At 47.6% G+C, this 25,156-nt stretch overlaps 1 protein-coding gene across 4 annotated transcripts in view; it reads left to right on the top strand.

Moving 5' to 3' along the window:
- Positions 1–25,156, top strand: part of PROSER2 (proline and serine rich 2) — a 40,348-nt gene that overhangs the window by 10,242 nt on the left and 4,950 nt on the right. For all 4 annotated transcript variants that reach the window (XM_077897239.1, XM_077897236.1, XM_077897237.1 and 1 more), the window contains 2 exons: positions 11,577–11,795; positions 24,850–25,105. In XM_077897239.1, the coding sequence (XP_077753365.1) occupies positions 11,658–11,795; positions 24,850–25,105 (394 nt within the window). In that variant the 5' untranslated portion in view covers positions 11,577–11,657. The remainder of the gene's footprint in view (positions 1–11,576; positions 11,796–24,849; positions 25,106–25,156) is intronic.

The following is a 25,156-nucleotide window of genomic DNA, read 5'->3' as shown; positions in this document are numbered from 1 at the left end:
GAGAGAGAGAGAGAAGCAGAGACACAGAGGGAGAAGTAGGCCCCATGTAGGGAGCCCGATGTGGGACTCAATCCCGGGACTCCCGGATCATGCCCTGGGCCGAAGGTGGCACCAAACCACTGAGCCACCCAGAGATCCCCATATTTGTTTTATTTTTAACATGAGTTTTCAGAGTAAAAAACTTGGAAGACAACATGTGGGACCAACAGCTACTGTCCCCCCCACCCTGGCCCAGACCCGCAGTGCACACGGCATCTCTGTGTGCGTCCGTGCAGCCCCTGTGCCGCTTGTGCAGGGGGAACGGGAACCCAGAGCCGTTCTCAGAACCATCACCTGTTCTGGGACACCCGCTGTGAAGTCATTTTTATGGACTTAATCTGGTAAATTATCTTTAGGGGAGAAGTGAAATGGTGCATTTAGTCTAAGAATTTTGTTAAAGCCCTAATTAAGTTGAATAATAGAAAAGAAAATGTAAGTATTCAGTTTCCTTCTCAATTATGGATCGGGTTAATAAAACAATAGAACGGGCCCCTGCTTGGCTCAGTCGGTGAACATGTGACTCTTCATCTTGCATTTGAGTGTGAGCCCCACCGTGGGGGTAGAGAGGTTACTTAAAAGTAAAATCTTAGAAAAGAGTCGGTGTCATTCATAGCTTCGTCTTCTAGTTAATTTCATGTTATAAAGAACCCATTAATTTTTTATAGACTTTTTAATTTAATTTTGTAAAAAGGTTTTATTTATTTGAGAGAGAGATAGAGAGAGACCACAGCAGGAGGAGGGGCAGAGGGAGAGGGAGATGCAGACTCCCCACTGAGCAGGGAGCCTGACGTGAGGCTCAAACCCAGGACCCCAGAATCATGACCTGAGCTGAAGGCAGGCGCTTAACCCACTGAGCCACCCAGGCACTCCTAACCATAGGGATTAACACAGACCCAGATAGAAATGATAAAAGTAGGACTCCTGCCTTTTTGTTTGAGTAAATCAGAACAAAGTGCCTATCACATGCATTAGTGTTCACATGAATGAATGTTGTCAGGAGCTACTAGCATTAAGGCCGACAAAGGCTATTTTGTGTTTACTGCTTATTTCATGTAGGAGTGTGTACATTCCGGTGAAAATGGCTGTTCTCTTTATTTTCACCCACTGCTTAACCATATGAAAAAGCCCATTCATGATAATGAGCTGTAGTGACTCAGAAACCACTCCCACTATGAAACGGCTTCATTTTTAATGTTCTTGAAGGTCCAAAAAAAAAAAAAAAAAAAAAAAACCCTACTACAACCCCTACCTTTGAAAGTGGCTTGGCTGTTAAATTGTCATATTGGGATTGCTCAGGATATAACTTTAAGATTTTATTTATTCATTCATGAGACACACACACACAGAGAGAGAGGCAGAGACACAGACAGAGGGAGAAGCAGGCTCCATGCAGGGAGCCCAATGCGGGACTCGATCCCAGGAGTCCGGGATCACGACCTGAGCCGAAGGCCGATGCTCAACCTTTGAGCCATCCAGGCGTCCCCAGGATAGAGCTTTAAAGAGAATTCCTTTGCTAGGATTGTTTTCCTACTTTTTGGAACAAGTCTTCACAGAACTCCTGTGGATGGAAGTGGGAGAGACTGGGCTGATGGAACAGTGGGACTCAGGTGCGGAGTGATCCTGCTCCTGTTATTCACAGGTGTGCACACTCACCCTCCTGCACAGCCTGGTGTTTCTCAGATAATTTCTACCCCTTTCCCAGCTCAGCTGTGCTTCTGCTGACTGAATCTTAGCGCTGTTGCCAAATGGTGGGACCTAGACAAAGAGTGAGGATCTGTAAACAACAGGTCCCGGAGTTCTGCATCCTAGGGCCCAACCTGGGTGTTTTCTTTCGTAAAGAGTTTACCTTGGCAATGAGCTGGAGCAGGTCTCTTTTTAAAGTGTCACCGAGGCACGCTAAGCAAACATTAGTTCTACATCACTCGGTGACACGGGTCATTTCTCCATTCACGAGCAGATCGAGCAGAGGCAGGGATCACCCTCGTGATTTTGTTTAGCTTGTCTGCAGGGCATCGAACCCCCGACAGGTAGGATTCCCTTCCCCCCACCTAGGAGGTACAAAGCCCAACAGCTGAACGTGAGGGAACTTACTGTTATTTGTCCCAGCTTAGATTCTTCAGTAAACTGGGTCAGCCGTTCCCTGGTGAAGTTCAGGCTAAATTGTGACCTGGGCAAAGTTTATCTTTGTGGTTTCTCCTTCCTTTGAAAGTGCTTCCCTCCTACATTGCCCTGGGTTTTCTTTTTTTTTTTAATAAGCATTTTTTTTTAATTTATTTATTCAGAGAGAGAGAGAGAGAGAGACTGAGAGGCAGAGACACAGGCAGAGGGAGAAGCGGGCTCCATGCAGGGAGCCTGACGCGGGACTCGATCCTGGGTCTCCAGGATCAGACCCTGGGCTGCAGGCAGCGCTAAACCGCTGCACCACAGGGGGTGCCCCGCCCTGGGTTTTCTAAATGACATAGGTCTTTTCTTCCCTCATAAATTCCAAACGCGTCTGGATTCTGCATCACCTCTTTTGGTGCTGGACCTTGCAGACATTTCCCAGGTGATGGAATGATCTGATAAATCATGAATCTACAAACCTCCAGCTCATCTACCTTTTCTGTTTTTTCCTGATAAATCATGAATCTACAAACCTCTAGCTCATCTACCTTTTCTGTTTTTTCCTGATAAATCATGGATCTACAAACCTCCAGCTCATCTACCTTTTCTGTTTCTTCCGTCAAAGGAGATAGGTACACGAAGGAAACAAGAAGATATTGTCCAGGAGCACCTGGGTGGCTCAGTCAGTTAAGTATCTGCCTTTGGCTCAGGTCATGATTCCAGAGTCCTGGAACGGTGCTCCCTCCCTCCTCCTCAACGGAGACTGCTTCTCCCTCTCCCTCTGCCTGCTGCTCCCCCTGCTTATGCACATGTGCTCTCTCTGTCAAATAAATAAATCTTTTTAAAAAAAAGTTAAAAAAAAACGATATCACCCAGCAAATGGGGCAGACCAGGTGTGTACTCTAGGACACTCATGTTGTGCCCTCCCATCCCAGCCACTGGCATGTGTTCCTGGATATGGATATAAAATACAGTGGTGTGGGTGTATTACATTTAAATAAATGGAATTGTGCTAACAATCTGATTATAATTTTTCATTCAAAATATTTTAGGACCTATCCATGCCACTGTCCAGTTGATTGCTTCTGACTGAGGCATTAAGCACAGCCAGACTGCTCCATGGAGAGGTCGTATGAATTTCACACTCTCAACAGTGAGTGGTACACAAAGGTTCCTGTTTCCCCACATTTTTGCTGGCATTTGTTATTTTTTAGTTGTCTAATTTTTGCCAATCCTGTAGGTATAAGCTAATGTCTTATGGTAGGTCTAGCTTGTACTTCTTTTGTTTACCAGCAACATTGAATGCCTCTCACATACTTCTTAGTCACTTGGGTTTCCTCTCATTGAACTGCTTAATCATATTCCTTGTTTGTGCTTCTTTCTGATGAGTTTCCTGTCTTGTTCCTGTTGGTGTACAAGAATTGTTTTTTGTATATTCTAGCTAGCAGTTTCTTTTGTGAGACCGTAAAATGTCTTTCCACCAGCCTACCTCTTTTTCTGTTAATGTGGCCTAGAGTGCCTTCCATTTTTACATAGATTCTTTGCAATTTTCGCCTTAGGATTTGTGGTGTTTTGAATCCTAATGGACAGAAATATCAATGGAGCAGAATAGGAAATTCCGAAATAGAACCTACCACATTAGCAGAAGATAACATTTGGTACTTCAAAACAGTGGAGAAGATGAATTTTTCAATTCTTGGTATTTGAGTTACTGCCATTTTGAATAGCCATTTGGGCTTGGGGATGGGGAAATAGATCCTTCCACACTTCACACAAAGATACATTCAAGTTGGATCAGATATTAAAATATGAAAACTGAAACCATAAAAATGCTAAGAAGAAAATATGAGAAGTATTTCATTTATATCCTTTGAATAGGAAAGGCCTATTTAAAAATTTTAAAGTAGGTTCCATGCTCAGCATGGAGCCGAGCCCATTGTGGGGCTTGAATTCAGGACCGTGAGATCAAGACCTGAGCTGAGACCAACAGTCAGATGCTTAACTGACTCAGCCATCCAGGTGCCCCAGGAAAGGCCTTTCTAAGTTTGCAAAATCCATAAACCAAAAGACTGATGAAGTCAACTATATTAAAATTAAAAAATTCTCAAACTACAAATTAAGAAAACATTTTTGTCATGTGTATCAAACAATTTCTGGGCTTTCTGGTCTGTTCCATGGGTGTATCTGAATTACTATTACTTTATAATGACTCTGGAAGCTTGATGAGGCCAGTTCCTCCAGCTTCTTTAGGACTTTGCTGGTTGTTCTTAGCTCTTTGTTCTTCCCAATGCATTTTTCTCCTTTTTTTTTTTTAAGCCCCTAAGAAGTTTAAAACCCAGCCTGTTGGATTTCCCACAAAACAACCCTATTGTGATTTTGATTGCTCCATTGGCTGCATGGTCCAACAGAACTTACTAGGATGATGGAAATTTTCCATTAATTAATGCTTAAAATGTGGCTAGTGCAGCTGAGGAACTGAATCTTTCAATTTAATTTTAATTAGTTTAAATTTAAGTAACCACATATGGCTAGAGTTTATTGGACAACCCACATCTATAGCTTCAGAGCAATTCAATTTTAGGAGAATAGCTTGTCTTAATAATATTGACTCTTCCAGTCCTGAATGTGGTATCTCTTAGTTCCTTACTGACTTTCAGTAACCTTTTATTATTTGCATTTTTTTTGCAAATCTAAGTAATATAATACATATACATAGGTATACGTTATGCTGTTTTATTTTATGCAATTTTAAGTTTTTGTTATTGTTTATAGTTTAGTTGTTTGTGGCTAGCAAATAGAAATTGACTTTTTTGTATATTGATTTATATCCAGCAACTTTGTAAAAATCAGTTGTTGATTCTAATAATTTATGAGATTCTTGGAGTTTTCTACAAAGACCATAACTATGCATAAATACTAATGTTTTGTTTCTTCCTTTTCAATCCTTATGCATTTTTTTCTTCTCTTATATGTAGGGTAGGACTTAAATACAGTATATTATAGAGGACAGCAGCGGTGGTAATGAGAATAGTTTGTAATATTTTGTCAGTAAGTGTGATGTTTGCTGTAATTTTTATTGGATATTTTTATTGGGTTAAAAGAAGTTCTCCCCTCATCCTGTGTGAAGTTTATTTAAAATTTGTGCCTAATATTAAATTCACCCAGTGCTTCAGTATATTAAATCATCTGTTTACCCCATCCACTTGAGTTTTTAAATTGCTATTAAAAAAAATTTTTTTAAGTTCAATTTGGTTCTTTTTCAAGTTACCCTGGTCATTTTTTTATGACCAGACAGTTACCTTCTGCAAGGAAGAGAGAGTCATAGAGATATTTTTCATACAGCATTCAGCATCTGAAATAGTCTCAATAGAACAGGCAGGCCTCCTTTTCTCCTCCAGCAGACTCTGGAAATGAGAGTTTCTTCAGGAGGCTTGTAACTTCTCTTTTCCCCTTAGCTAATCAGTAGGCCTCTCCAACTCTTAAAAACAAAACAAGGGGCACCTGGGTGGCTCAGTGGTTGCCCCGGAGTCCTGGGATCGAGTCCCACGTCAGGCTCCCCACAGGGAACCTGCTTCTCCCTCTGCCTCTGCCTCTCTCTGTGTCTCTCATGAATAAATAAATAAAATCTTTTAAAAAATATATAGGTAAACAAAACCAGTGACTCAAAATACCTTTCTCCAACCCAGTTATACCTGTAGCAACTGCCTTTTTATCTTTCCCATCACACCTTAACTTTTTTTTTTAAGTTTTTATCTTATTTCATTTTTTTTTAAAGTAGGCTTCATGCCTATTGTGGGCCCCAGCCCAGAACTTGAACTCATGACCCTTAGATCAAGACCTGAGCTGAAATCAAAAGTCAGCTACTTCCCTAACTGAGCCACCCAGGCATTCCTTAAGTTTGTATTTTAATTCCAGGTAGTTAATGAACAGTGTCATATTAGTTTCAGGTGTGCAATTTAGTGATTCAACATACAAAACCTGGTGCTCATCACAAGCCCGTGCTCCTTCCTCCCCGTCACCTGTTTTCACCCTTCCCACCCTCTCAACACCCCATCTTCCAAAACGACTCGCTAGGTACCCCACTCCTCCCATCCACGCCTTGGCCCACCGTGGGGGCTTTGGGTCATGTCTACTGCTGGGTCCTTGTAAGGTCACCTCCGCTGGGGAGGTCACTGGACAATGTTTATTTAGCCTTTACTCAGTTGCGGCTTTTGGCGGCCAGGGTTCCAGTCTCTTTTGTTCTTGAAACACACTCCCGCCCTGCCCGTTAGTCATGAAAATTTCACAGTCCTTTCTCTCTCATCTCTCACATTCTTCTGTTCCAACTTTACGGCCACAGTAGTTTCCAGGTCTTTATCGTCTCTCATGTGAACTGGTAACAGCTGGGTAGCTGCTCGGATTGTCTCCTGAACCCGACTGGATGGTGAGTATGCGCCGCACTCAACGACAGAAAAGATCATTCGTGCAGGTGCAGGTGTTGTCTTTACCCTCACCTCCTGGCTGTCCCTTCTCCCTCCCCGCGGGTAGCCGCTGCGAGTACTTTTTAATTTTATTTTATTTTATTTATTCATGAGAGACACACAGAGAGAGGCAGAGACACAGAGGGAGAAGCAGACTGTGCCCCAGTGGAGAGCCGTGGTGGCACGGCCCCATGCAGGGAGCCCCACGTGGGACCCAAACCCCAGAATCTGGGATCATGCTCTGGGCCAAAGGCAGGCGCTCAACCACTGAGCCACCCAGGTGTCCCTGCGACCACATTTCTGTCTGTCCTTCCAGAGAGACTCTGCACACAGGAGCACGAACATAGGTATTTTCTCATTTCTTGCCTTATACAAGTGGAGGCAGATGCAACTCTGGTCTTGCCCTTGCTCTTCCCACACACGGAACGTGTCCTGGAAACCACTCAGCTGCCCCTGCCCCAGCTTGTTGTAAGCAGTGTGTGAGGGGCGCCCGGGTGACTCAGGGGTTGAGCATCTGCCTTTGGCCCAGGGCGTGATCCTGGGGTCCTAGGATCGAGTCCCGCATCGCACTTCCTTTAGGGCGCCTGCTTCCCTCTGCCTGTGTCTCTGCCTCTCTGTCTGTCTCTATGAATAAATCTTTTTTTTTAAAGAACCAACAAATTATTTTTTAAAAATAAGCAATGCAAGGTATTCAGTTATAATTACTTCCAGCTCTGCTGCGGGTCCACCCTGCAGAGTGGTGCCAGACTTACCCGTGTGAGCCGCACGTGCCACCACGGCTCTCCACTGGGGCACAGTCTCTTCGCCCTGGTCACCTTGCCCTCTGTTGGCACTTCCCTCCGCGCCTTTCCCGCTCCTTTCGTCCTGTGCTCCAGCTAAGTTGAGTGCTCAGCACCCAGCACCCCTGCAGCCACGTGTGGGGCCGCGCGTTTGCTGATTCTTTTCCTTCTGTTCGGGATGCACATCGTCATGGGTTTGACCGACTGTTTCCTGAAATCTCAAACATCTCAGGGGGGCTTGGCCTTGCTGTCACCGTCTGTGAAGTCTCTGACCACCACCAGGAGGACTGGCACCCCTTGCTCTGAGCTCCCGTGGTCCCCGTAAGGCGCTGAGTGGGGCCCCTGCTGTGAGCAGAACTGTGTGCGGTGCCTTTAAGAAATACACCTGCTCAGGCTTTACCCCCGTCCACGTGTTCAGTAGGCCGGATACCTTACCGAATTAAGAACCGGTGCCCACATCAGGTTCCTCTGACTCACGTGTGGTTGCCTGGCACCTGGAATCTGGTCCAGGTGAGATAGGAAAACAGCAAATATCTGAAGAATGTGCTTGGCCTAGAAAGGAAGCGAGGCCTCAAAGTGAAGCGTGTATTGATGGGTAGGAACAGAGGTGGCGTGGGGTGACGGCGAAGGCCACTTCATGCTGGATACGTCTGGGTCATTCTAGATCTTTCTGGAATGCACGAGGAAGACGAAGAAAAAGAGCCGCCTTCCTCTGTTGGCTGCAGGGCACTCACTTGGGGGGGGGTCACTTGCCTGACTCCCACAGCCCCAGCAGCCCCAGGAGCCCTCCAGCCCCATAGCTGCTGTCCTTCCCACCTGCCGTGCTCACCAGGTGTAGATTTACTGAGACTGTAGATCAGCTGTGGCCTTGTCTTCCTTGTCTCTGCTCAACTGATAAATTAGACCCTTCCAAACAAGGAGGTTACTAGTAAATGATGAGGAAATAAACACAGGAAGGGTAAGAAAATAAACAGAAAGTGAGCACGGCTTGGGGGCGCCTGGGTGGCTCAGTCAGTTAAGCGTCCGACTCTTGATTTCAGCTCAGGTCATGGTCTCAGGGTCCTGGGATCGAGCCCCACATCGGGTTCTGCACTGATTGTGGCACCTGCTTGAGATTCTCCGTCTCCCTCTCCCTCTGCCCCTTCCCCTGCTTGCTCTCTCTCTTGAAATAAAGTTTAAAAAAAAAAGTGGACAGAGGCTCAAATTTCTGCTCCTGGTGTCAGGCTTGTTGGGACTTCTTGGTGAGGCTGGTTCTGCCCTCGGGTAAGAAGTCAGCTTCTTCACCTGTGGGGCTAATCTCTTAACCCAACGGGTGAACCCGTGATTGGACAAGGATCCTAAATATTTTAGGATAGTAATGACCATCCCAGCAAGGGGCCACTGCCTTTCAGCTCAAAGGGTTACAAAAGGAGGGACACCCCAGGGAGGCTCAGTTGGTTTGTGCACCGGACTCTTTTGATTTCCACTCAGGGTCATGAGATCGAGCCCCACCTTAGGCTCTGAGCTCAGCACAAAGTCTGCTTGAGATTGTCTCTCCCTCCCATGCTCATGCTGTCTCCTAGGAGTGGGGGAGTCCCTCCTGTCCAACCTCTCTGCCCTGCTCTCTTCCCAGTGCAGACCAGGAAAGAAGGCCGCTTCCTTTCCCTTCTGTTTCAGAAGACTCCTCTCTCCACAGGGGACCACATGCGATTCCATATTTTTAGTTCCCAGGGAAGTAGGAGTAGGGAGATGTCTTAGGAGATCACAGAGGAGGGCGCCTGGGTGGCTCAGTCGGTGAAGTGTCTGCCTTCGGCTCAGGTCATGATCCTGGGGGCCTGGGATGGAGCCCCGCATCGGCCCCCTGCTCAGCAGGGAGCCTGCTTCTCCCTCTGCCTCTGTGCGCCCCCCCCACTTGTGCTCTCTTTCTCTCAAATAAATAAATAAATAAACTCTTAAAAAAGAGAGAGAGATCACAGAAGATTGGCACCTTGAACCTGTGAAGGATTTCAGATCAAGGTTTGCACTTTCTCCCCAGCAACCTCTGCCTTCTGGAGAATTCTGGTCAGCTTCCTCATATTCTTTTAAGACAGCAATTTGTAAAAGTCTAAATGTTACAGTTTTACAGTGTCCGAATAACTTTTAAAATTGCAGTAACACAAGAAAAAAGGTGTGTTCTCCAACGTGCTGGGAAGGTAGCGCCCTCCAGCCGAACTGTGAACACCTCAGAGCGCTGCTCCTACGCACAGGCCTGTTGCACAATTCCAGGCCCTTCCCAAAGACAGGGCACTTCCGCTGAGTTCCTGCCTCGCGTGGGGCTAATCAGCATCTCACCGCCCCATCCTCACCCCCCTGTTGTGTTGGGGGAAGACTGACTGCCCCGCATCTCCATCCTTTCCTGGGACCGGTGACTTAGTTCAGGAATGAGACTCGGTGGGTCTTTTCTAGATTTCCCACCCACCTCACCCAGGCCCCCGACACTCACAGTCCCAGGGATGTGACATGTTATTGGTTACGTAAGACAGTTTAAATAAAGTCTGTGCCTTGTTTAGACTTGCTTCCTATTAAACAAATTTTAAAGCCTTTAACGTTTTCTGGGGCGCTTGGATGGCTCAGTTGGTTAAAGCGTCCAACTCTTGATTTCAGCTCATGGCATGATCTCAGGGTCCCGGGATCCAGTCCTGCGTCAGGCTCCTTGCTTAGCAGGGAGTCTGCTTCTCCTGTTCCCTCTGCCCCCCACTCCCTGCTTGAACTCTCTCTCTCTCCCTTAAATAAATCTTAAAAAAAAAAAAAAAAAAAACTTAAAATTTTCTGAAGTCTTTTTTTTAACCATTTAGAATAATGGCAACTTCCAAAAAGCATATCTAAGCTCAAAATCTTCAGTTTCCTAGCCTTTCTCTTAAATTGCTTGTTAACTTGGGCTGATTCACCCAAAAAATGAAGAGAAGCCAGGCGAGGAATAGTTTCCTTTTTAAGCTGTTCTCACACCTTCGGGATTTCCCTAAGGAGATCTCACAGTAATTTTTGAAGTTTTAAATGGCAAAGTCCACCCAGAGGTATTCAGTACTGATTGGACTTTCTCCACAGATGTTTGTTTCTGTTAAAAATGGATGCACATGCAAGCGTGCACACACACACACACACACACACACACACACTTGTGCCCATGGTTATCTGAGCTCACATGCCCCGCAGAATTCTTACAGGGGCTCATAAGACCACCTGGCAGTATTTTCAGTTTAGGAATGAATGACGTGGGCTCATATCTCTCCACTGGCCCTAAAGCTCCACAAGAGGCTTATTCCCTTATTCCCTATTAATCTTGTTTGGTCTTCTAGAAGGTTTTGTTGAACTCCATTGTCCATTGTTCAGAGACTGAGCTGAATTTCCTGCTAAAAGAGAGTGTGAAACCAAGGGGCTGGTAGGGGAAATTTCGCTGTCTTTATTCCCGAAAGTAAAAATATGAACTTCCTTATAGTATTAACTTACGGTACCTTCGTATCTTATGTAGAAATTGCAAGAGCATCACGGCCCCCAGAGAGTCTAGAGTCTCAGAGATGTCACCCAGACTTCCATTCGCAATTTGCTAGCTCTTGTCACCTCACTCAGCTCTGAACTGCACCGAAGCTGGAAGAGGAACCATAATTCTCTGGTGTCTGAGGTAGAAGAGACTAGAATCAACAAAGAGCCTGGGGAAATCCTGTATCTGAGTGGGAAAGAACATGAGAGTACAGGTCCTCGGGGCAAAGGAGGGAACAAGAACCTTATCCTATCCATGTTTCAGCAAGAAAGTAACTGTTACTATGTCCCATTTTTCCCTAAAAATGATTCACCTTGGGACGCCTGGGTGGCCCAGTGGTCGAGCGTCTGCCTTTTACTAAGGTCGTGATCCCGGGGTCCTGGGGTCGAGTCCCACATTGGGCTCCCCGCAGAGAGCCTGCTTCTCCCTCTACCTGTGTCTCTGCCACTCTCTGTGTCTATCATGAATAAATAATCAATCAATCAATCTTTAAAAAAATGATTCACATTTCCATGATGGAAAGGGGTATAAAGAAGAGATGAAAATGAGCAAACAGGTTGATCTAGGGGCTCCTGCTTCTCTTCATCTTGACAGCTGAGGCTGCCAATCGAGGTGACCTCTGACCCACGCGGAGGCCTTCATTTCAGGGGACCTGGCATTCACTGTGTAGACTCTAACCCCTATGCTTGGTTTCTCCAGACGCAGTGGCTACTTGAGAATGGCACCCTGGCCCCTTCCCCGCCTCCTGTGACCGGGCCAGCGGCCGGGGCGTCTGTGGGGATGCCTGTAAACCGCCAGCAGTCGGACTCTTCGGACATGGACTCGGATGTGTCCCCCAGCTGCGGGCTCAGCGACCTGAGCAGAGGGGACAGCCTGGGGAGTCGAAGCAGCAGCTCCCGCTCTAGGAGTTTGACTTTGGTGAGTGACCGTCTTCTCCGATGCTCCGGCTGGGTGATTTTTGCGCCAGGCCCCTCCCTAGTGAGGAGTATCTCACAACATCCTCTTGGGTTCACTAGCTTGACATCTCGGCACACTTCCTTTGCAAAGTGGCATTTTATTTGGAATCATCTTAAGGTCTGCCCAGATGCGGAGCACTCCACTGGGCAGCAAAGGGAATCTCACGCTGCAGCCAGTAACCTGGCTGCTGAGCCCCCCAAGGAAACCATGCCCCTGAAGGCCCTAACACACCAGCTGGGGCCTGCTACCTTTCAGCTCAAAGGACTGAAAAGAGGGGAGCCTGGGTGGTTCAGTTGGTTTGTGCATCGGATTCTTGATTTCTGCTCAGATCATGATCTCGGGGTCGTGAGATCGAGCCCCACCTTGGGCTCAGCACAAAGTCTGCTTTAGATTCTCTCTCCCTTTCCCTCTGCCCCTCCCCCCACTCATGCTCTCCAAACAAATTAATTAAATCTTTAAAAAAAAAAAAAGAGTTGGAGGGCACCTGAGTGGCTCAGCAGTTTAGTCCCTTCCTTCGGCCCAGGGCATGATCCTGGGGTCCTGGGATCAAGTCCCATGTCAAGCTCCCTGTATGGAGCCTGCTTCTCTTTCTGCCTATGTCTCTGCTTCTCTCTCTTTGTGTCTCTCATATATAAATGAATAAAATCTTTATTGTTTTTTATTTATTCATGAGAGACACAGAGAGAGAGAGAAAGGGGCAGAGACACAGGCAGAGGGAGAAGCAGGCTCCATGCAGGGAGCCCGATGCGGGACTCAATCCTGGGTCTCCAGGATCACACCTGGGCTGAAGGCGGTGCTAAACCGCTGAGCCACCCGGGCTGCCCGAATAAAATCTTTAAAAAAAGAACTCTTTCCCCAGGATGACTGTAAGGACGAGCTGGCCAGCACACAATGTGGCCTTACTAATGCCAGCCTCTTTGGCTAAGGCCCTCTTTGCTTCCAGGTTGTGTGGGATCCTGCTTCATCCGGTTGTTGCTTCTTCTTGGATCCATGCTCTCTCTGTTTTGTATCTCGGTCTCATCAGTAGTCTGAGTTTTTCCTTCGGCCCCTAACAATGACACAGAAAGGGAGAACACCCGTGCGTCTCGTGCCCTTCCTATCCTGGCACCTGGCTTTGGAGTGAACACCCAGGATGCCTGTCCTCCACGGGTCTTTTCTCCCTGGTATGTCCTGAAGTGGTCCTGCCCTGTGTGCGACTCCTCCTTGTTCCCCCACAGCACCCATCCTTGCACCCAGTGGAGCATAATTGTGGGAAGGACACTGCAGATTCTCCTGTCAGAAAGTGCACGATGAAATTGTATTTCCAAGATGTGTGTGTGCGTGCGACTGCAAAATCCTGCCGCGTACCTCCGCTTGGCTACCTCTTTCTCGGAAGACACATCCCAGTCCTGTTCTAGCATCTTCTACTTAGACCTCTGTTCGTTTCCAAGCATTTCTCTTTCTGGAAGATCATCGAGCCAATGTTAGCTGTCATCTGTGTCCTCGCACAATTGTGGATTCTCCTTAGAGCAAACTGGCAGGCTGGGAAAACTTGGCATTTTAATTAGGAACTGAACTTTTCTCAACAACCATGCAGCACTTGACTTTTACGAAGCACTGTCTTAGCCGCCGGCCCCTTTCACCAGTGAACTAGCTACACCATTAAAAATCATGTGAACTTTTGGGGAGTCTAAATGCGGAGAGGGGCTCTGTGTGTTTTTATTCTAAGTCACAGGACTTTTTCTGACTCATCTTTTTGGAATGAGACTCAGCCATAGTAGTTGTGCCACTTGCTTCCCTGTAATCCCTGACCTCATGAAAAGAATAGTCAGTGACAGTGTTTTTAGGCTTCTTGATTGTTTGGTGTTGGAAGTGCCTTTTGGAAAGCTCTTTAAATAAGAGATGACCTAGTTCTGACTTAGGGAAGCATTTCTTTTAAGCAACGGTTATTATTTTCTTTTAAAGATTTTATTTCTTTGAGAGAGAGAGAAAGAGAGAGCATGAGTGGTGGGAGGAGGAGAGGCAGAGGGAGAACCAGGCTCCCCATGAGCAGGGAGCCTGATGCGGGGCTGGATTCTAGGGCCCTGGGATCATGACCTGAGCGGAAGGCAGATGCTTCACCGACTAAGCCCGGGTGCCCCAAAGCAAGGGTTATTTTGTTTAAGATTATTTATTTATTCATGAGAGACACGGGGTGGGGAGGGGCAGAGGGAGAAGCAGGCTCCATGCAGGGAGCCCGATGTGGGACTCCATCCCGGGTCTCCAGGATCATCCCCTGGGCCGAAGGCGGCGCTAAACTGCTGAGCCACCCGGGCTGCCCAGCAAGGGTTATTTTTAAAACAAGATAAAACATTAATGCCTGATGTTAAATGAGAGTATCCGAAAGTTTTCAACCACTAGTTGGAAGGGTTGCCTGGGGTATAACGGATCTTTACTCTATGGAAACGTTTCTCTTGAGCCAGCACAAGCTAAAAATGGAAATAGCGGCTTAAGTAGGGTGGTTCTAGCCCCCCACATGGTCGCTGTGATGACCAGGGCTGTTCTAAGAGGGCAGAGGATGCGGTCTTTATCAGGAAGAGGCTGGTTGTATTTGTATCTGTACTTTGTTTCTCTTGTAAGGAATTTTTCCTCTGAACACTTTTAATGAAAGGCAGAGCTAAAACGAGAACAGAACGGCCAAATCCTGAAATCTTGAGTAAGAGGATACCTTTGGAACTTTTTTTTTTTCCCTTTGCAACCTAAGAAGGACGGTTTCAGTGCAACACAAGGCAGCACATCTTTACAAAGTGGGTGGAGTGGTTCTGGAACTAACTACCTCGGTCAGTGATGCGGATTCAGAATAAAAGTTTCTAGAAGATTCTGGAGATGTTCATAAGTGGTCGCTGTTTAAGGGGACTGAGGAAGCTTAGGTTGTAGGGTCACCTATATTCGTGACCCCTCCGGGCTGGGATCTGGAGCACGCATCTCACAGGACGCCCAGGGCTGCCTCCTGGTCCTGCGCTTGGCTGCCGCTGCCACAGCTGGGCCTGCAGCCTGCAGGTGCCCTGGAGCTCCCTCTAGAAGAGAAGGTGACCGCCTGGCGGAAAAGTGAGGGAAACTCTTGACACCCGCTGCTCTGAAGGGGCTTGGTAAGGCACAGGCTTCTGTGAGCGTGGCTTGGGAGCGCCCTGACTCCCCAGGCGTACCTCCTGTTCATCTTTACCTCTGACTTGGGCCAAACCAGCGATCCAGATTTCAATCCCGAGTGTTCGGAGGTTGACTCTGCAGTGGCCCATCTGCCCCCCTCCCTGAGCTAACAAACATCGCGGCCCCAGAGTCACATAACAAGTCTGCGGTCAGACAGCAGTTGTCAGCTCCTGATTACCCCCTTCCTTCCGCGGAGCCTCCGGGTGCCTTTTGGCCTCACCCCTTGTCAAGGAGCAGGAGGGCAGGGCGAGCAGGGGTGGCCTGCGTGGCTGGGTCAGGCGAGGTCTGGCTCCTGGGCAGCGATCGGACACAGCAGGGCCTGGAGGATCTCCAGGAGAGGAAGCAGAACGGCGGAGAGGAAGGAGAAGCCGCCTGGGTCAGCCGGGACCCCGACTTCCCTCCCATCCTGGCTCCTTACCCTCCGGAGCCCAAAACTTACGCCAAAGCTTAAATGGCTTTTAGGGCAGTTCCATTCAATGAACCTTTAATAAACACCTACGCGCAGGAACTGGTGGGAGAGGTCAACACGGTTTTCATCTTTCCAGGAACCCACAGCTGGGTGGCAAGAGTGAAGCTTGGGGACAGCGTGACCTGCTCACGAGGGACCTGGGGTAGGGGGTGCTCAGTGCCAGTCTTGCAAGGCGGTTCCATATGGAACTTTCTAAAACTGCCAGCTGAGGGGTGTTCAGGGCAGCCGGGAGTGCGGCGGTGACCCCTGGAAGCCACGGCTCTAGATGCGTAATCACAGCGGTGCGCACTGCCGGCCCTCTCTGGTTTGTGTGTCTCTTTTCCAGCCAGAAGTATAGGTTTTGGTCCCAGTGCAAAGTCACCATGGTGACTTGCCAACTGGAACCACAATGAAGCCCTTGCCGCCCCCTGTGGTCTCTCTGGGGGGGCCTGGCCAGGTCGGCACAGCCCTTGAGGCCAGTAGGGAGCTCCACAGAGGCTGACGTGGGCGGGTTGCACCCCCAGCCCCTGCTCGGCCTCAGCTGCGGGGCGAGGGGACACTCAAAGCCATGCTCAGGTGCCTGGAAGGTCATTTGGGTGTGTGGGCAAAGCAAACGGGGACAGCAGATCACACTCTGCCAAAGCAAAATACTCTAGGCTGCCGACCCCAGAGGCTGGCATCCAAGAGGTCTTGGTTCATCTCAAGAGTATTTTTAGCCACTGTAATCTTGTGATGACTTTTTTTTTTTTTGGTTCTAGACTAGAGATGAGCTCTACAAGGTCTTTTTTCTCCCTCACAAGGAGCTGCCACATTGTCTTAGTTGGCAGTTAAGCCACATTTCTTTATTTTATTTTTAAAAAATATTTATTTATTTGTTTATTTATTTATTTGTGAGAGAGCGCACAGCAGGGGAGTGGGGAGGAACAGGAGAGAGACAAGCAGACCTCTGAACCTAGAGCCTGACACAGGACTCGATCCCACAACCCTGAGCTCATGACCCAAACCAAAACCAACAGTTGATTGCTCAACTAACTGAGCCACTCAGGCAGGCCAAGCCAAATTTCAGGGGCACCTGGGTGGCCCAGTCCATTAAGCATCTCACTCTTGGTTTTCGCTCAGGTCATGATCTCAGGGTCCTGAGACTGAGCACCACATCAGGCTCCATGCTGAGCGTGGAACCTGCTTGGGATTCTCCTTCTCTCTCTGCACCTCTCCCCACTTGCACATGCACTCTCCCTCTCTGTCTCTAAAGTAATAAATGAATTTGAAAAGAAAGAAAGAAAGAAAGAAAGAAAGAAAGAAAGAAAGAAAGAAAGAAAGAAAGAGAGAGAGAGAGAGAGAGAGAGAGAAAGAAAGAAAGAAAGAAAGAAAGAAAGAAAGAAAGAAAGAAAGAAAGAGAAAGAAAGAAAGAAGAAAAAACTTAAGAAATTGATTAACTCAGTACTTTTTTAGTCTATTATGAGTTTATTTTACTATGAGTATTTTAAGCTTCCTCAACTTTTTTGCTTAGCCAAACAAAGGTCATTTTCCTCTCTGCATTTCTGCTGACGTGAAAACCTGTCCCAAATCTGGACTCCCACAGGCATATCTAGGACTGTTGACCTTTAGAACTGTTGGTAGCATTCATTATAACAGTCTGTCATCCAGGGGTGACTGGATGGCTCAGTGGGTTGAGCATCGACTCTTGATTTGGGCTTAGCTCAGGTCATGGTCTTGGGGTTGTGAGATCAAGCCCTCTGTTAAGCTTGGAGAGTTTGCTTGAGATTCTCCCTGCCCCTCTTCCCCTCCCTCATATATCAGGTAGTGCACCTGTTTCAGGTACGCCCATCAGGGGTTTTTAGTAGAGTTGTGCAGTCACCATCACAATCACACTTAGAACATTTCCACCAGCCCCAAAGAAACCCCACACCTACCAGTGATCACCCCCCGTTTCCCCCGATTCACTTACTTCCTGGCCCCACAGATTTGCCTCTTCCCCCAGGCCCACGTCTTCATCTCTCCAAGGGAGACAGCATGAGCATCCCCGGGGGCCCTGAATATGCTGCTCCCCTGCCCTTGGCGCTGGGGCTTTTGTCAACTTCTGCTTTCTTTCCTCTCTCAGTTGTAGGCACAGAGGCATTCCTGTGGAGGGCAGCTTCTGGTTTGGGGAATTAGGCAGCCTGCGGAGCCCACAGCTTTTTTTGGGTCCTGCCTCTTAGGTCAGCGTGCAAGGCTGGGCCAAGCATGGAGAAGGTGTGTAGGGATATGCACCAGTCTCATGGCCTCTAACTCCAGGGAGAGACCTCACATGGATTGGGGATGCAAGAATCTGAGGCCTCTCATCTTGAATAAGTATGGCCTTAGAAACAGAAATGACGGGCAGTCCCAGTGGCACAGCGGTTTAGCGCCGCCTGCAGCCCAGGGCGTGATCCTGGAGACCCGGGTTCGAGTCCCATGTCAGGCTCCCTGCGTGGAGCCTGCTTCTCCCTCTGCCTGGGTCTCTGCCTCTCTCTGTGTGTCTCTCTTGAATAAATAAATAAAATCTTAAAAAAAGAAAGAAAGGAAGGAAGGAAGGAAGGAAGGAAGGAAGGAAGGAAGGAAGGAAGGAAGAAAGAAAAAGAAAGAAAGAAAGAAAGAAAGAAAGAAAGAAAGAAAGAAAGAAAGAAAGAAAGAAAGAAAGAAAGAAAGAGGAAGAAAGAAAGGAAGAAAGAAACAGAAATGAGTAGGGATGGCTGGGTGGCTCAGTGATTGAGCGTCTGCCTTCGATTCAGGCCGTGACCCCAGGGTCCTGGAATCAAGTCCCTGCAGGGAGCCTGCTTCTCTCTCTGCCTGTATCTCTGCCTCTTTCTCTGTGTCTCTCATGAATAAATAAAATCTTAAAGAAGAAGAAACAGAAATAAGTAGAACAAAACAAGATGCAAGATCAGACAAGTTCTAGTCTTGGCCACTCTACTGCGTCATTGTATGACCCTCGGGATCATTCCATTGCCCCCGAACCCGGCGTTTACATCCCCCAGTGAGAGAGCTGGGCTGATTGATCTGCATGCTGTGTCTTGCAGCCTGAGGGTCCTACAGTCTGTCCTAGAACACAAAATGGTTGTGTAGGAGCTGGCCTTTCGAAGCCCGTTTTCCAAATGAAAACATTGGGATTTCTTGCTTTGAAGTTGGATTAGATCCATGAGGGTTATATGCCCTGTTCAGACTCTCTGCCCCTCACTCACTTTGAGAAGTTGGCGTGTGTCTTAAGCCTGAAAGTCTGTTACAGGCCAGTTGCCTGTTTGATTCTACTCCCTGTGCACACGACTGAAGTAGAGTATTAAAAAATCTTGTGCATGGTCCCACTGAATCACTGAGTTGGAAAGGCAAAGTGGGAGGAAGAGGGTAGAGAGCATTCATTTATTTCCCCCAACATTTTGTTTGGTTATGCTTGTTATCGTTATCACGTCATCCTAGCAACATCTGTGACGGTTGTAATTATTAACTACAGGGACCTTTGTTATGCTAAGAGCCCTAATGATTTTTAGATTTGCAAGTTTTTTCCCCCCGTTGAATCACTGAGCTGTGGTCGGGTGGGTCTGAGAAGGCGGAAGAATGGATGCCAAATGGATGGGGGGACAGGATGGCCTGGCAAGGATAAGGTGTGTGGAGAGAAGACGAGGCAGGAAGGCCCTGCACCATCCATGGTGACCCTCCAGATGATCCCACCATGTGAAACTCTGGGAAAGTCATGAAACGAATGATGTCCCTGGATTTCGTATGCAGCTTACCTGTTCTGGTTGTCAGAGGGACAAAGCAGCCAGACATGGTGGAGAGGCAGCTGACATTCTGGTCACAGTGACAAGGCAGCCTGTGAGCTCTGTGGGTGGTTCCGGGAGACAGGGGGAGGCGCACCGGCTGCATGAGGCTCCTAGGTGTGAAGTCTGGAGAGCCGGAAAGCTGGATGATGAACGACTGTAGTAGAGAATTTTAAATGAGGGGCTGATTCTACGTTTAAAATCTCTCTGAAGCCCCGCCTCCTCCTCTCTATTCCCATCACCCCGGCTCTCGTTTAGTTGACCTTGAAGTCTCATCCAGATTGCTTCCCACATTCCATATTTCCCATGCGATAGCCCATGTCATCTCTCAGACACAGAACTACCTAACCCCGTGTCCCTTTGTTCTTGACTCTCATCCACTTCTCTCAGATTATTGACAGGTATCGTTTCCTCGCCAGAATGTTCCAGGTCAGACCCCTGCCCCCAAGAGTGTGGACTGACACCTATTTCCTTAGCACCCTGCAGTCACCGTGTTGGAGCCATTTCCAGACTCTGAAGTAACTACCTGTTTTCTTATCTTTTTTTTTCCTGTTTTCTTATCTAAAGCCCTCATGAGATGGTCAACGACACAGTAAGAACATCATTCACGCAATTATATTTACATTGCCTGATGCTTAGGGGATGCTTAAATATTTGAATGTCTGATTCAGTAGATGCTATGGAATAGGCTGGAGGTGTGGTGACATGAAGGATAGACAAGACAGAGCTACGCAGAGACGGGCACTGCTGACATGAAAGCCGGCAGAGGAGATGGCGAGTGGTTTGATGTGATTGGAGTATAGAGCAAGAGTTGGCCAACCACGGCCTGTAGGCCAACTCTGGCCCCCCGTCTGTTTTTGTAAATAAAGATTTATTGTAAGAAAGCTCTTCTTGTTCATGACCACACTGTCTATAACCTTCATACTACGTGGAGAGTTGAGTAGTTACCACCGTAAAGCCTGCAAAGCCCAAATCTTTTACCCTCAGCCCCTTACAGAAAAAGTTACCACCCGTGGAATAGAGGAGAAAGGGGAGAGTAGTAGGAGACGAAATGGGAAAGGTTAGGTAGGGCTGGATCCTGGAATTCTCTGAATAAAGTATAAATTCCTCAGTCACATGCCCTGTAGACGACCATACTGGCTTTTTAAAAAACCCATTTCTCTTTCCCTTGGTCCGGTGCTCAATAGAAAGTACTCAGTCATGAACACGTTGTGCTCATTTTCCCTCACACTAGCCTGCCCCTCCTCTAATGCCCCTCACGCCGACCCTGTTCTTAGAGGGGGTATTGAGGTTCTCAGGGACTGTACAGGGCTAGGTATGCGGACTGATAAAATTACACAGCTCTGGTTAATGTGAATGTGCTCTAATTGCAGCTGGAGAAAAAGTATTCTTAAACTCAGTCTTTCCTCCATGCCCCACCCCCAAAATCTCAGGAAAGGTGGAGCAAAAAGATAAGCTATGAACTAAAATTAAAATCTTAGGGCATATTGTTTCAAAAGTTGACATTTTAAAAAGAAAGGTATACAAAACCTGATCTCAGGGCACCGGGGTGGCTCAGTAAGTTAAGCACCTGTGTTCGGCTCAGGTCCTGACCTCGGGGTCCTGGGATCGAGCCCCACGTTGGGCTCCCTGGTCAGCAGGGAGTCTGCTTCTCCCTCTGCCCCTGCCCCTCTGCCTCACTCGTTTTCTCTCTCTCTCTCTAATAAATAAATAAATAACATCTTTAAAAAAAATAAAAACTGATGTCAAAGAGAGGAAACCTACAGGCCAAATCTTTCTTGTGAATATGGATATAGAAATTGTAAACAAAATATTAGCAAATCAAATTCAGTGATGTCTAAGAACAACGACATCACAACCAGACTGGACTTGTTCTGAGAATGCAAGGTTGGTTTAACGTTTGAAAACCAATCGTTGTAGTTCAGTTCATTAACAGAATAAAGGAGGGAAAATAGATGATCATCTCTCCTCAGGCTCCTCAGCCAGGTCATTCTTTATGTGGGGAGTTGTCTGGTGCCTTGTAGGAGGTAGAGCATCACTGCTGGCCTCCAACCCCGAGATGCCAGTGGCAGCCACCCAGTCGCGACAACCGGAAGTGTGTCCAGACATCACCAAATGCCCTATGAAGGGTAACATCACCCCCAGCTGAGAACCACTGTAACACATAAAAAGATTTGACAAAATTCAAAACCTGTTCATTATTTTCAAATCAACATGCTCAGCAAACTGGGAATAAAAGAAAACTTTCTTAATCTGATAAAAATCATTTTTAAAAAAATCTACAGCAGTGAGCACTTGGGTGGCTCAGTGGTTGAGTGTCTGCCTTTGGCTCAGGGTGTGATCCTGGAGTCCTGGGATGGAGTCTCGCATCGGGCTCCCCATAGGGAGCCTGCTTCTCCCTCTGCCTGTGTCTCTGCCTCTCTCTGTGTGTGTCTCATGAATAAATAAATAAAATCTTTAAAAAAGAAAAAAGAAAATCAAAATGAGACACTGCCATATGCCTGCCCCAGAGGGAGAGCCAGCAGGCCGGCCGGAGGGAGTGTGCGCTGGCCGAGCCCTTCGGAGAGCTGTTTGTCTGCATCTACCAAAGCAGACGCATGTCTGTGATGCAGCAAATGTAGGTTTATATCCGGACCCAGCTGCAGACTGGTCACCTTTCCCTGAGTCTTCCTGCCTTCAGGCTTAAACTAATGTAGCCAAGGCGAGTTTGAGAAATTTGCATGTATTCTTGGGTTGATCGTACCAAAAACAAATGAATGCTTTCAACCATCTCTGAATTTGTGAAGCCTGCAGGCTCTGCGATGGGCCTGGGAGTCAGGTGCTTTGGGTGGATGGGCATTTGTGTAACTGCCCAGATCCCAGTGGGAGAAGCATTCTCCCTGCATCACCTCGGTGAACAATGTTTTATCTTTTAAGTAGGCTCTATGCCAAGCGTGGAGCCCAACATGGGACTTGAACTCACAACCCTGAGACCAAGACCTGACATGAAATCAAGAGTCAGATGCTTAACTGATGGAGCCACCCAGGTGCCACCATCCCCCTCCCCACCCCTCTGCTGGGGTCAGCTCTTTAATCCTGTTTGCTTCCACCACTTTTTTGGTTGTTTTGTCGAAGTTTGTACTCATAGAGGGTCAAGTAGTTTCCTAGGATTTTGAAAAACACCCTCCTCCCATATCCTACTCACTAGAAGACATGACTTTTTTCTTTAAAGATTTTGTTTATTTAAAAAAAAAAAAAAAAAGATTTTGTTTATTTGAGAGAAAGAGAGTGAGCAAGAGTGAGTGAGAGAGAGCACAAGGTGGGGAAGGGGCAGAGGGAGAGGGAGAAGCAGACTCCCCACTGAGCAGGGACCCCGATGCGGGACTTGATCCAGGACCCCGGGATGGTGACCTGAGCCGAAGGCAGACGCTCAACCATTGAGCCACCCAGGTGCCCTGGAGGACACAAATATAACTGCCCCCATTTCTTCTTTTTTTGCCTCCATCCCCCTCTCACTGCCATTGTCGACATTTTACTGTGTATACTTTAAGTATTTTGTAGGGGGGGTTATGTTAAGTATGTGTATTTTTTTTAAAGATTTTATTTATTTATTCATGAGAGACAGAGACAGAGAGAGAGAGGCAGAGACACAGGCAGAGGGAGAAGCAGGCTCCATGCAGGGAGCCTGACATGGGACTCGATCCCGGGTCTCCAGGATCGCGCCCTGAGCCGAAGGCGGCGCTAAACTGCTGAGCCACCTGGGCTGCCAGTATGCGTATATTTAAGTCAAATTGAGACGACTGTTTTTCTATCTGCATTTTTTTCACTTTATATTCTTTTGGAAAAAGAATGGCCTGATTTTCACTCTGGGAAGCTTTCAGGGTCTGGGTCTTTGGCATCCTGAGATTTCGGTGATGGGCCTGGATGGGGGGCTGCTGCATCCTGGTTCATTAGGCGGTTCTCATGGCGCCTTCCCATCTGGAAACTCAAAGCCCTCAGTTTAAGGAGCTCTTCCTTGAATTCTTTTATTTATTTTGATACTTTCTTCCCCTCTGTTTTTCTGATTTATCTTTCTGGAGCTCTTGATGTCAGATGTTGGCCCTCTCATACTTATCTTCTAATTTTCTTGTCTTCCCTGTTTTTTGTTTTTTGTTTTTTAATTGTCTGTTTGTTTTACTTGACTCGTTTTTCTACTTTATCTTGTGGGCATTGGTTTCATTTTTCAGTGCTACTGTCCTTGTGTTCATTTCTAAGGGCTGTTTTTGGTCCTCTGGATTGTTTTTTTTCTTTTCTTTTCTTTTCTTTAATAGCATCACATTCTTGGTGGATTCGGTATCTCCTCATCTCTCTGGGGACATTAATAGCAATCTTTTAGAAATTGTCATCAGTTCTGCAAAGTTTGTTTTGCAAGTTGCTTTCTTTTCCTTTATGTTTGTTCGGGTTTGTCTTTCATGGTGAAGGGTTTTCTCAGCCGCTTGGTGATCCTTTGGTGTGTGCACGTATTTAAAGAGAGGACATTGAGAAGCTGATTAGAAATTCAACAAATTCACGGGTTTGTTGACTGTGGCCTCTGCCTGTGGGGGGATCTCGCTGAGCTGCTTGGTCGGGGAACCCGTGGTGTCCGCCCCTTTGGGCCCCTGGATGTTCAGACACCCCAGGGAGGACTTCCAGGCTTCTGTGCAGAGGGTGTCGCTTTGGCTTCATATCCTATTTCCATTACGGTCCTTCACGATCAGCTCTGCTTCACATCCCTCTTTTACCTTCTTTAAGAAACAACATCGAGTTTTCTGCCAGGGTGACCTCATTCCTGCTGAACCCATTCTGCTCCTTTCACCGTCCTCCTGGCACCCCCATCCCAGCACTGCCCTGCGCCCCAGTGCCTGAGCGTCCGAGTCCCCGACACTCAGCACGTTGGTCACTGGCTGACACTCAGCTCCCTGCTGCTTCCTCACTTCCCACATTTCGTTACTGCTGTCTCCTTGCCTATTATTTTTGTCTTGTGATTTTCACCTTAAAAAATAATATTAGGGGCACCTGGGTGGCTCAGGGGTTGAGTGTCTGCCTTCGGCTCAGGTCGTGATCCCAGGGTTCTGGGATCGAGTCCTGCATCGGGGTTCTGGGATTGAGTCCTGCCTGCTTCTCCCCCTGCCGGTGTCTCTGCCTCTCTGTGTCTCTCATGACTCAATCAACCAATCGATCAGTCAATCTCATTGTTTTGGTGAGGTTTCCAGAGAAAGAGGACAGAAGTGTGTGCATAGGTGCCACTCTCTTTAACCAAAGATGTGCCCCGCTATGTTGTGGGAAGACGTCTGAGAGCAGTAAGGTGAGACCAGTGTTCCAAGGAGGTCTGAAGAAGAATGATTTCTTTGGTCATTGACTCACCAGGAACCACAAGACTGATGTTGGTAATAGGTCCTAAGACCCTTTATCTGCTGTAGCTTCTTGACCATGTTCTTTTTCCTGCAGGTTCGATGGGGAGGGGCACACAGGCACACGTTTGTCAGTGGGGCCACCTGAACGGCTGACTCTCCCCAGTGGGAACTTTGAAAGGGCCGTGGATTCCACTCCGGGCTCTACACAGATCCCAGCTCCGTCTTATTTTTTCTCTCCAGACTGGCGACTGTTTGTCTTATCCCTTCTGTGTCTGTAGGATGATGAGAGCCTGAAGTACCTGACACATGAGGAAAAGGATGTCATCCTGTTTTTCGAAGAGACCATTGATTCCCTGGAAGATGACTTTGAGGAGCAAGTCGAGTGTGACAGCGGCCTACACTGCCACTCTCCGGGGACCCTGGAGGAGAGCGCTTCTGGAACCTCAGAGCCAGGAGATGTCATCGATTTGGTGCAGCCAGCACCCCCCAAGGCCGAGGAACCTGAGTGCCTCCCAGCTGCGACCGAGACAGCAGGTGAGGAGCGAAGCCCCATGCCCAGGCCTCTAGCTTAGTTCATTAGTGTTT

This window comes from Canis aureus, chromosome 5, assembly GCF_053574225.1.
Source record: "Canis aureus isolate CA01 chromosome 5, VMU_Caureus_v.1.0, whole genome shotgun sequence".
In the NCBI taxonomy this organism is placed as follows: Eukaryota; Metazoa; Chordata; class Mammalia; order Carnivora; family Canidae; genus Canis; species Canis aureus.
This window is presented reverse-complemented; position numbering and strand designations above follow the sequence as displayed.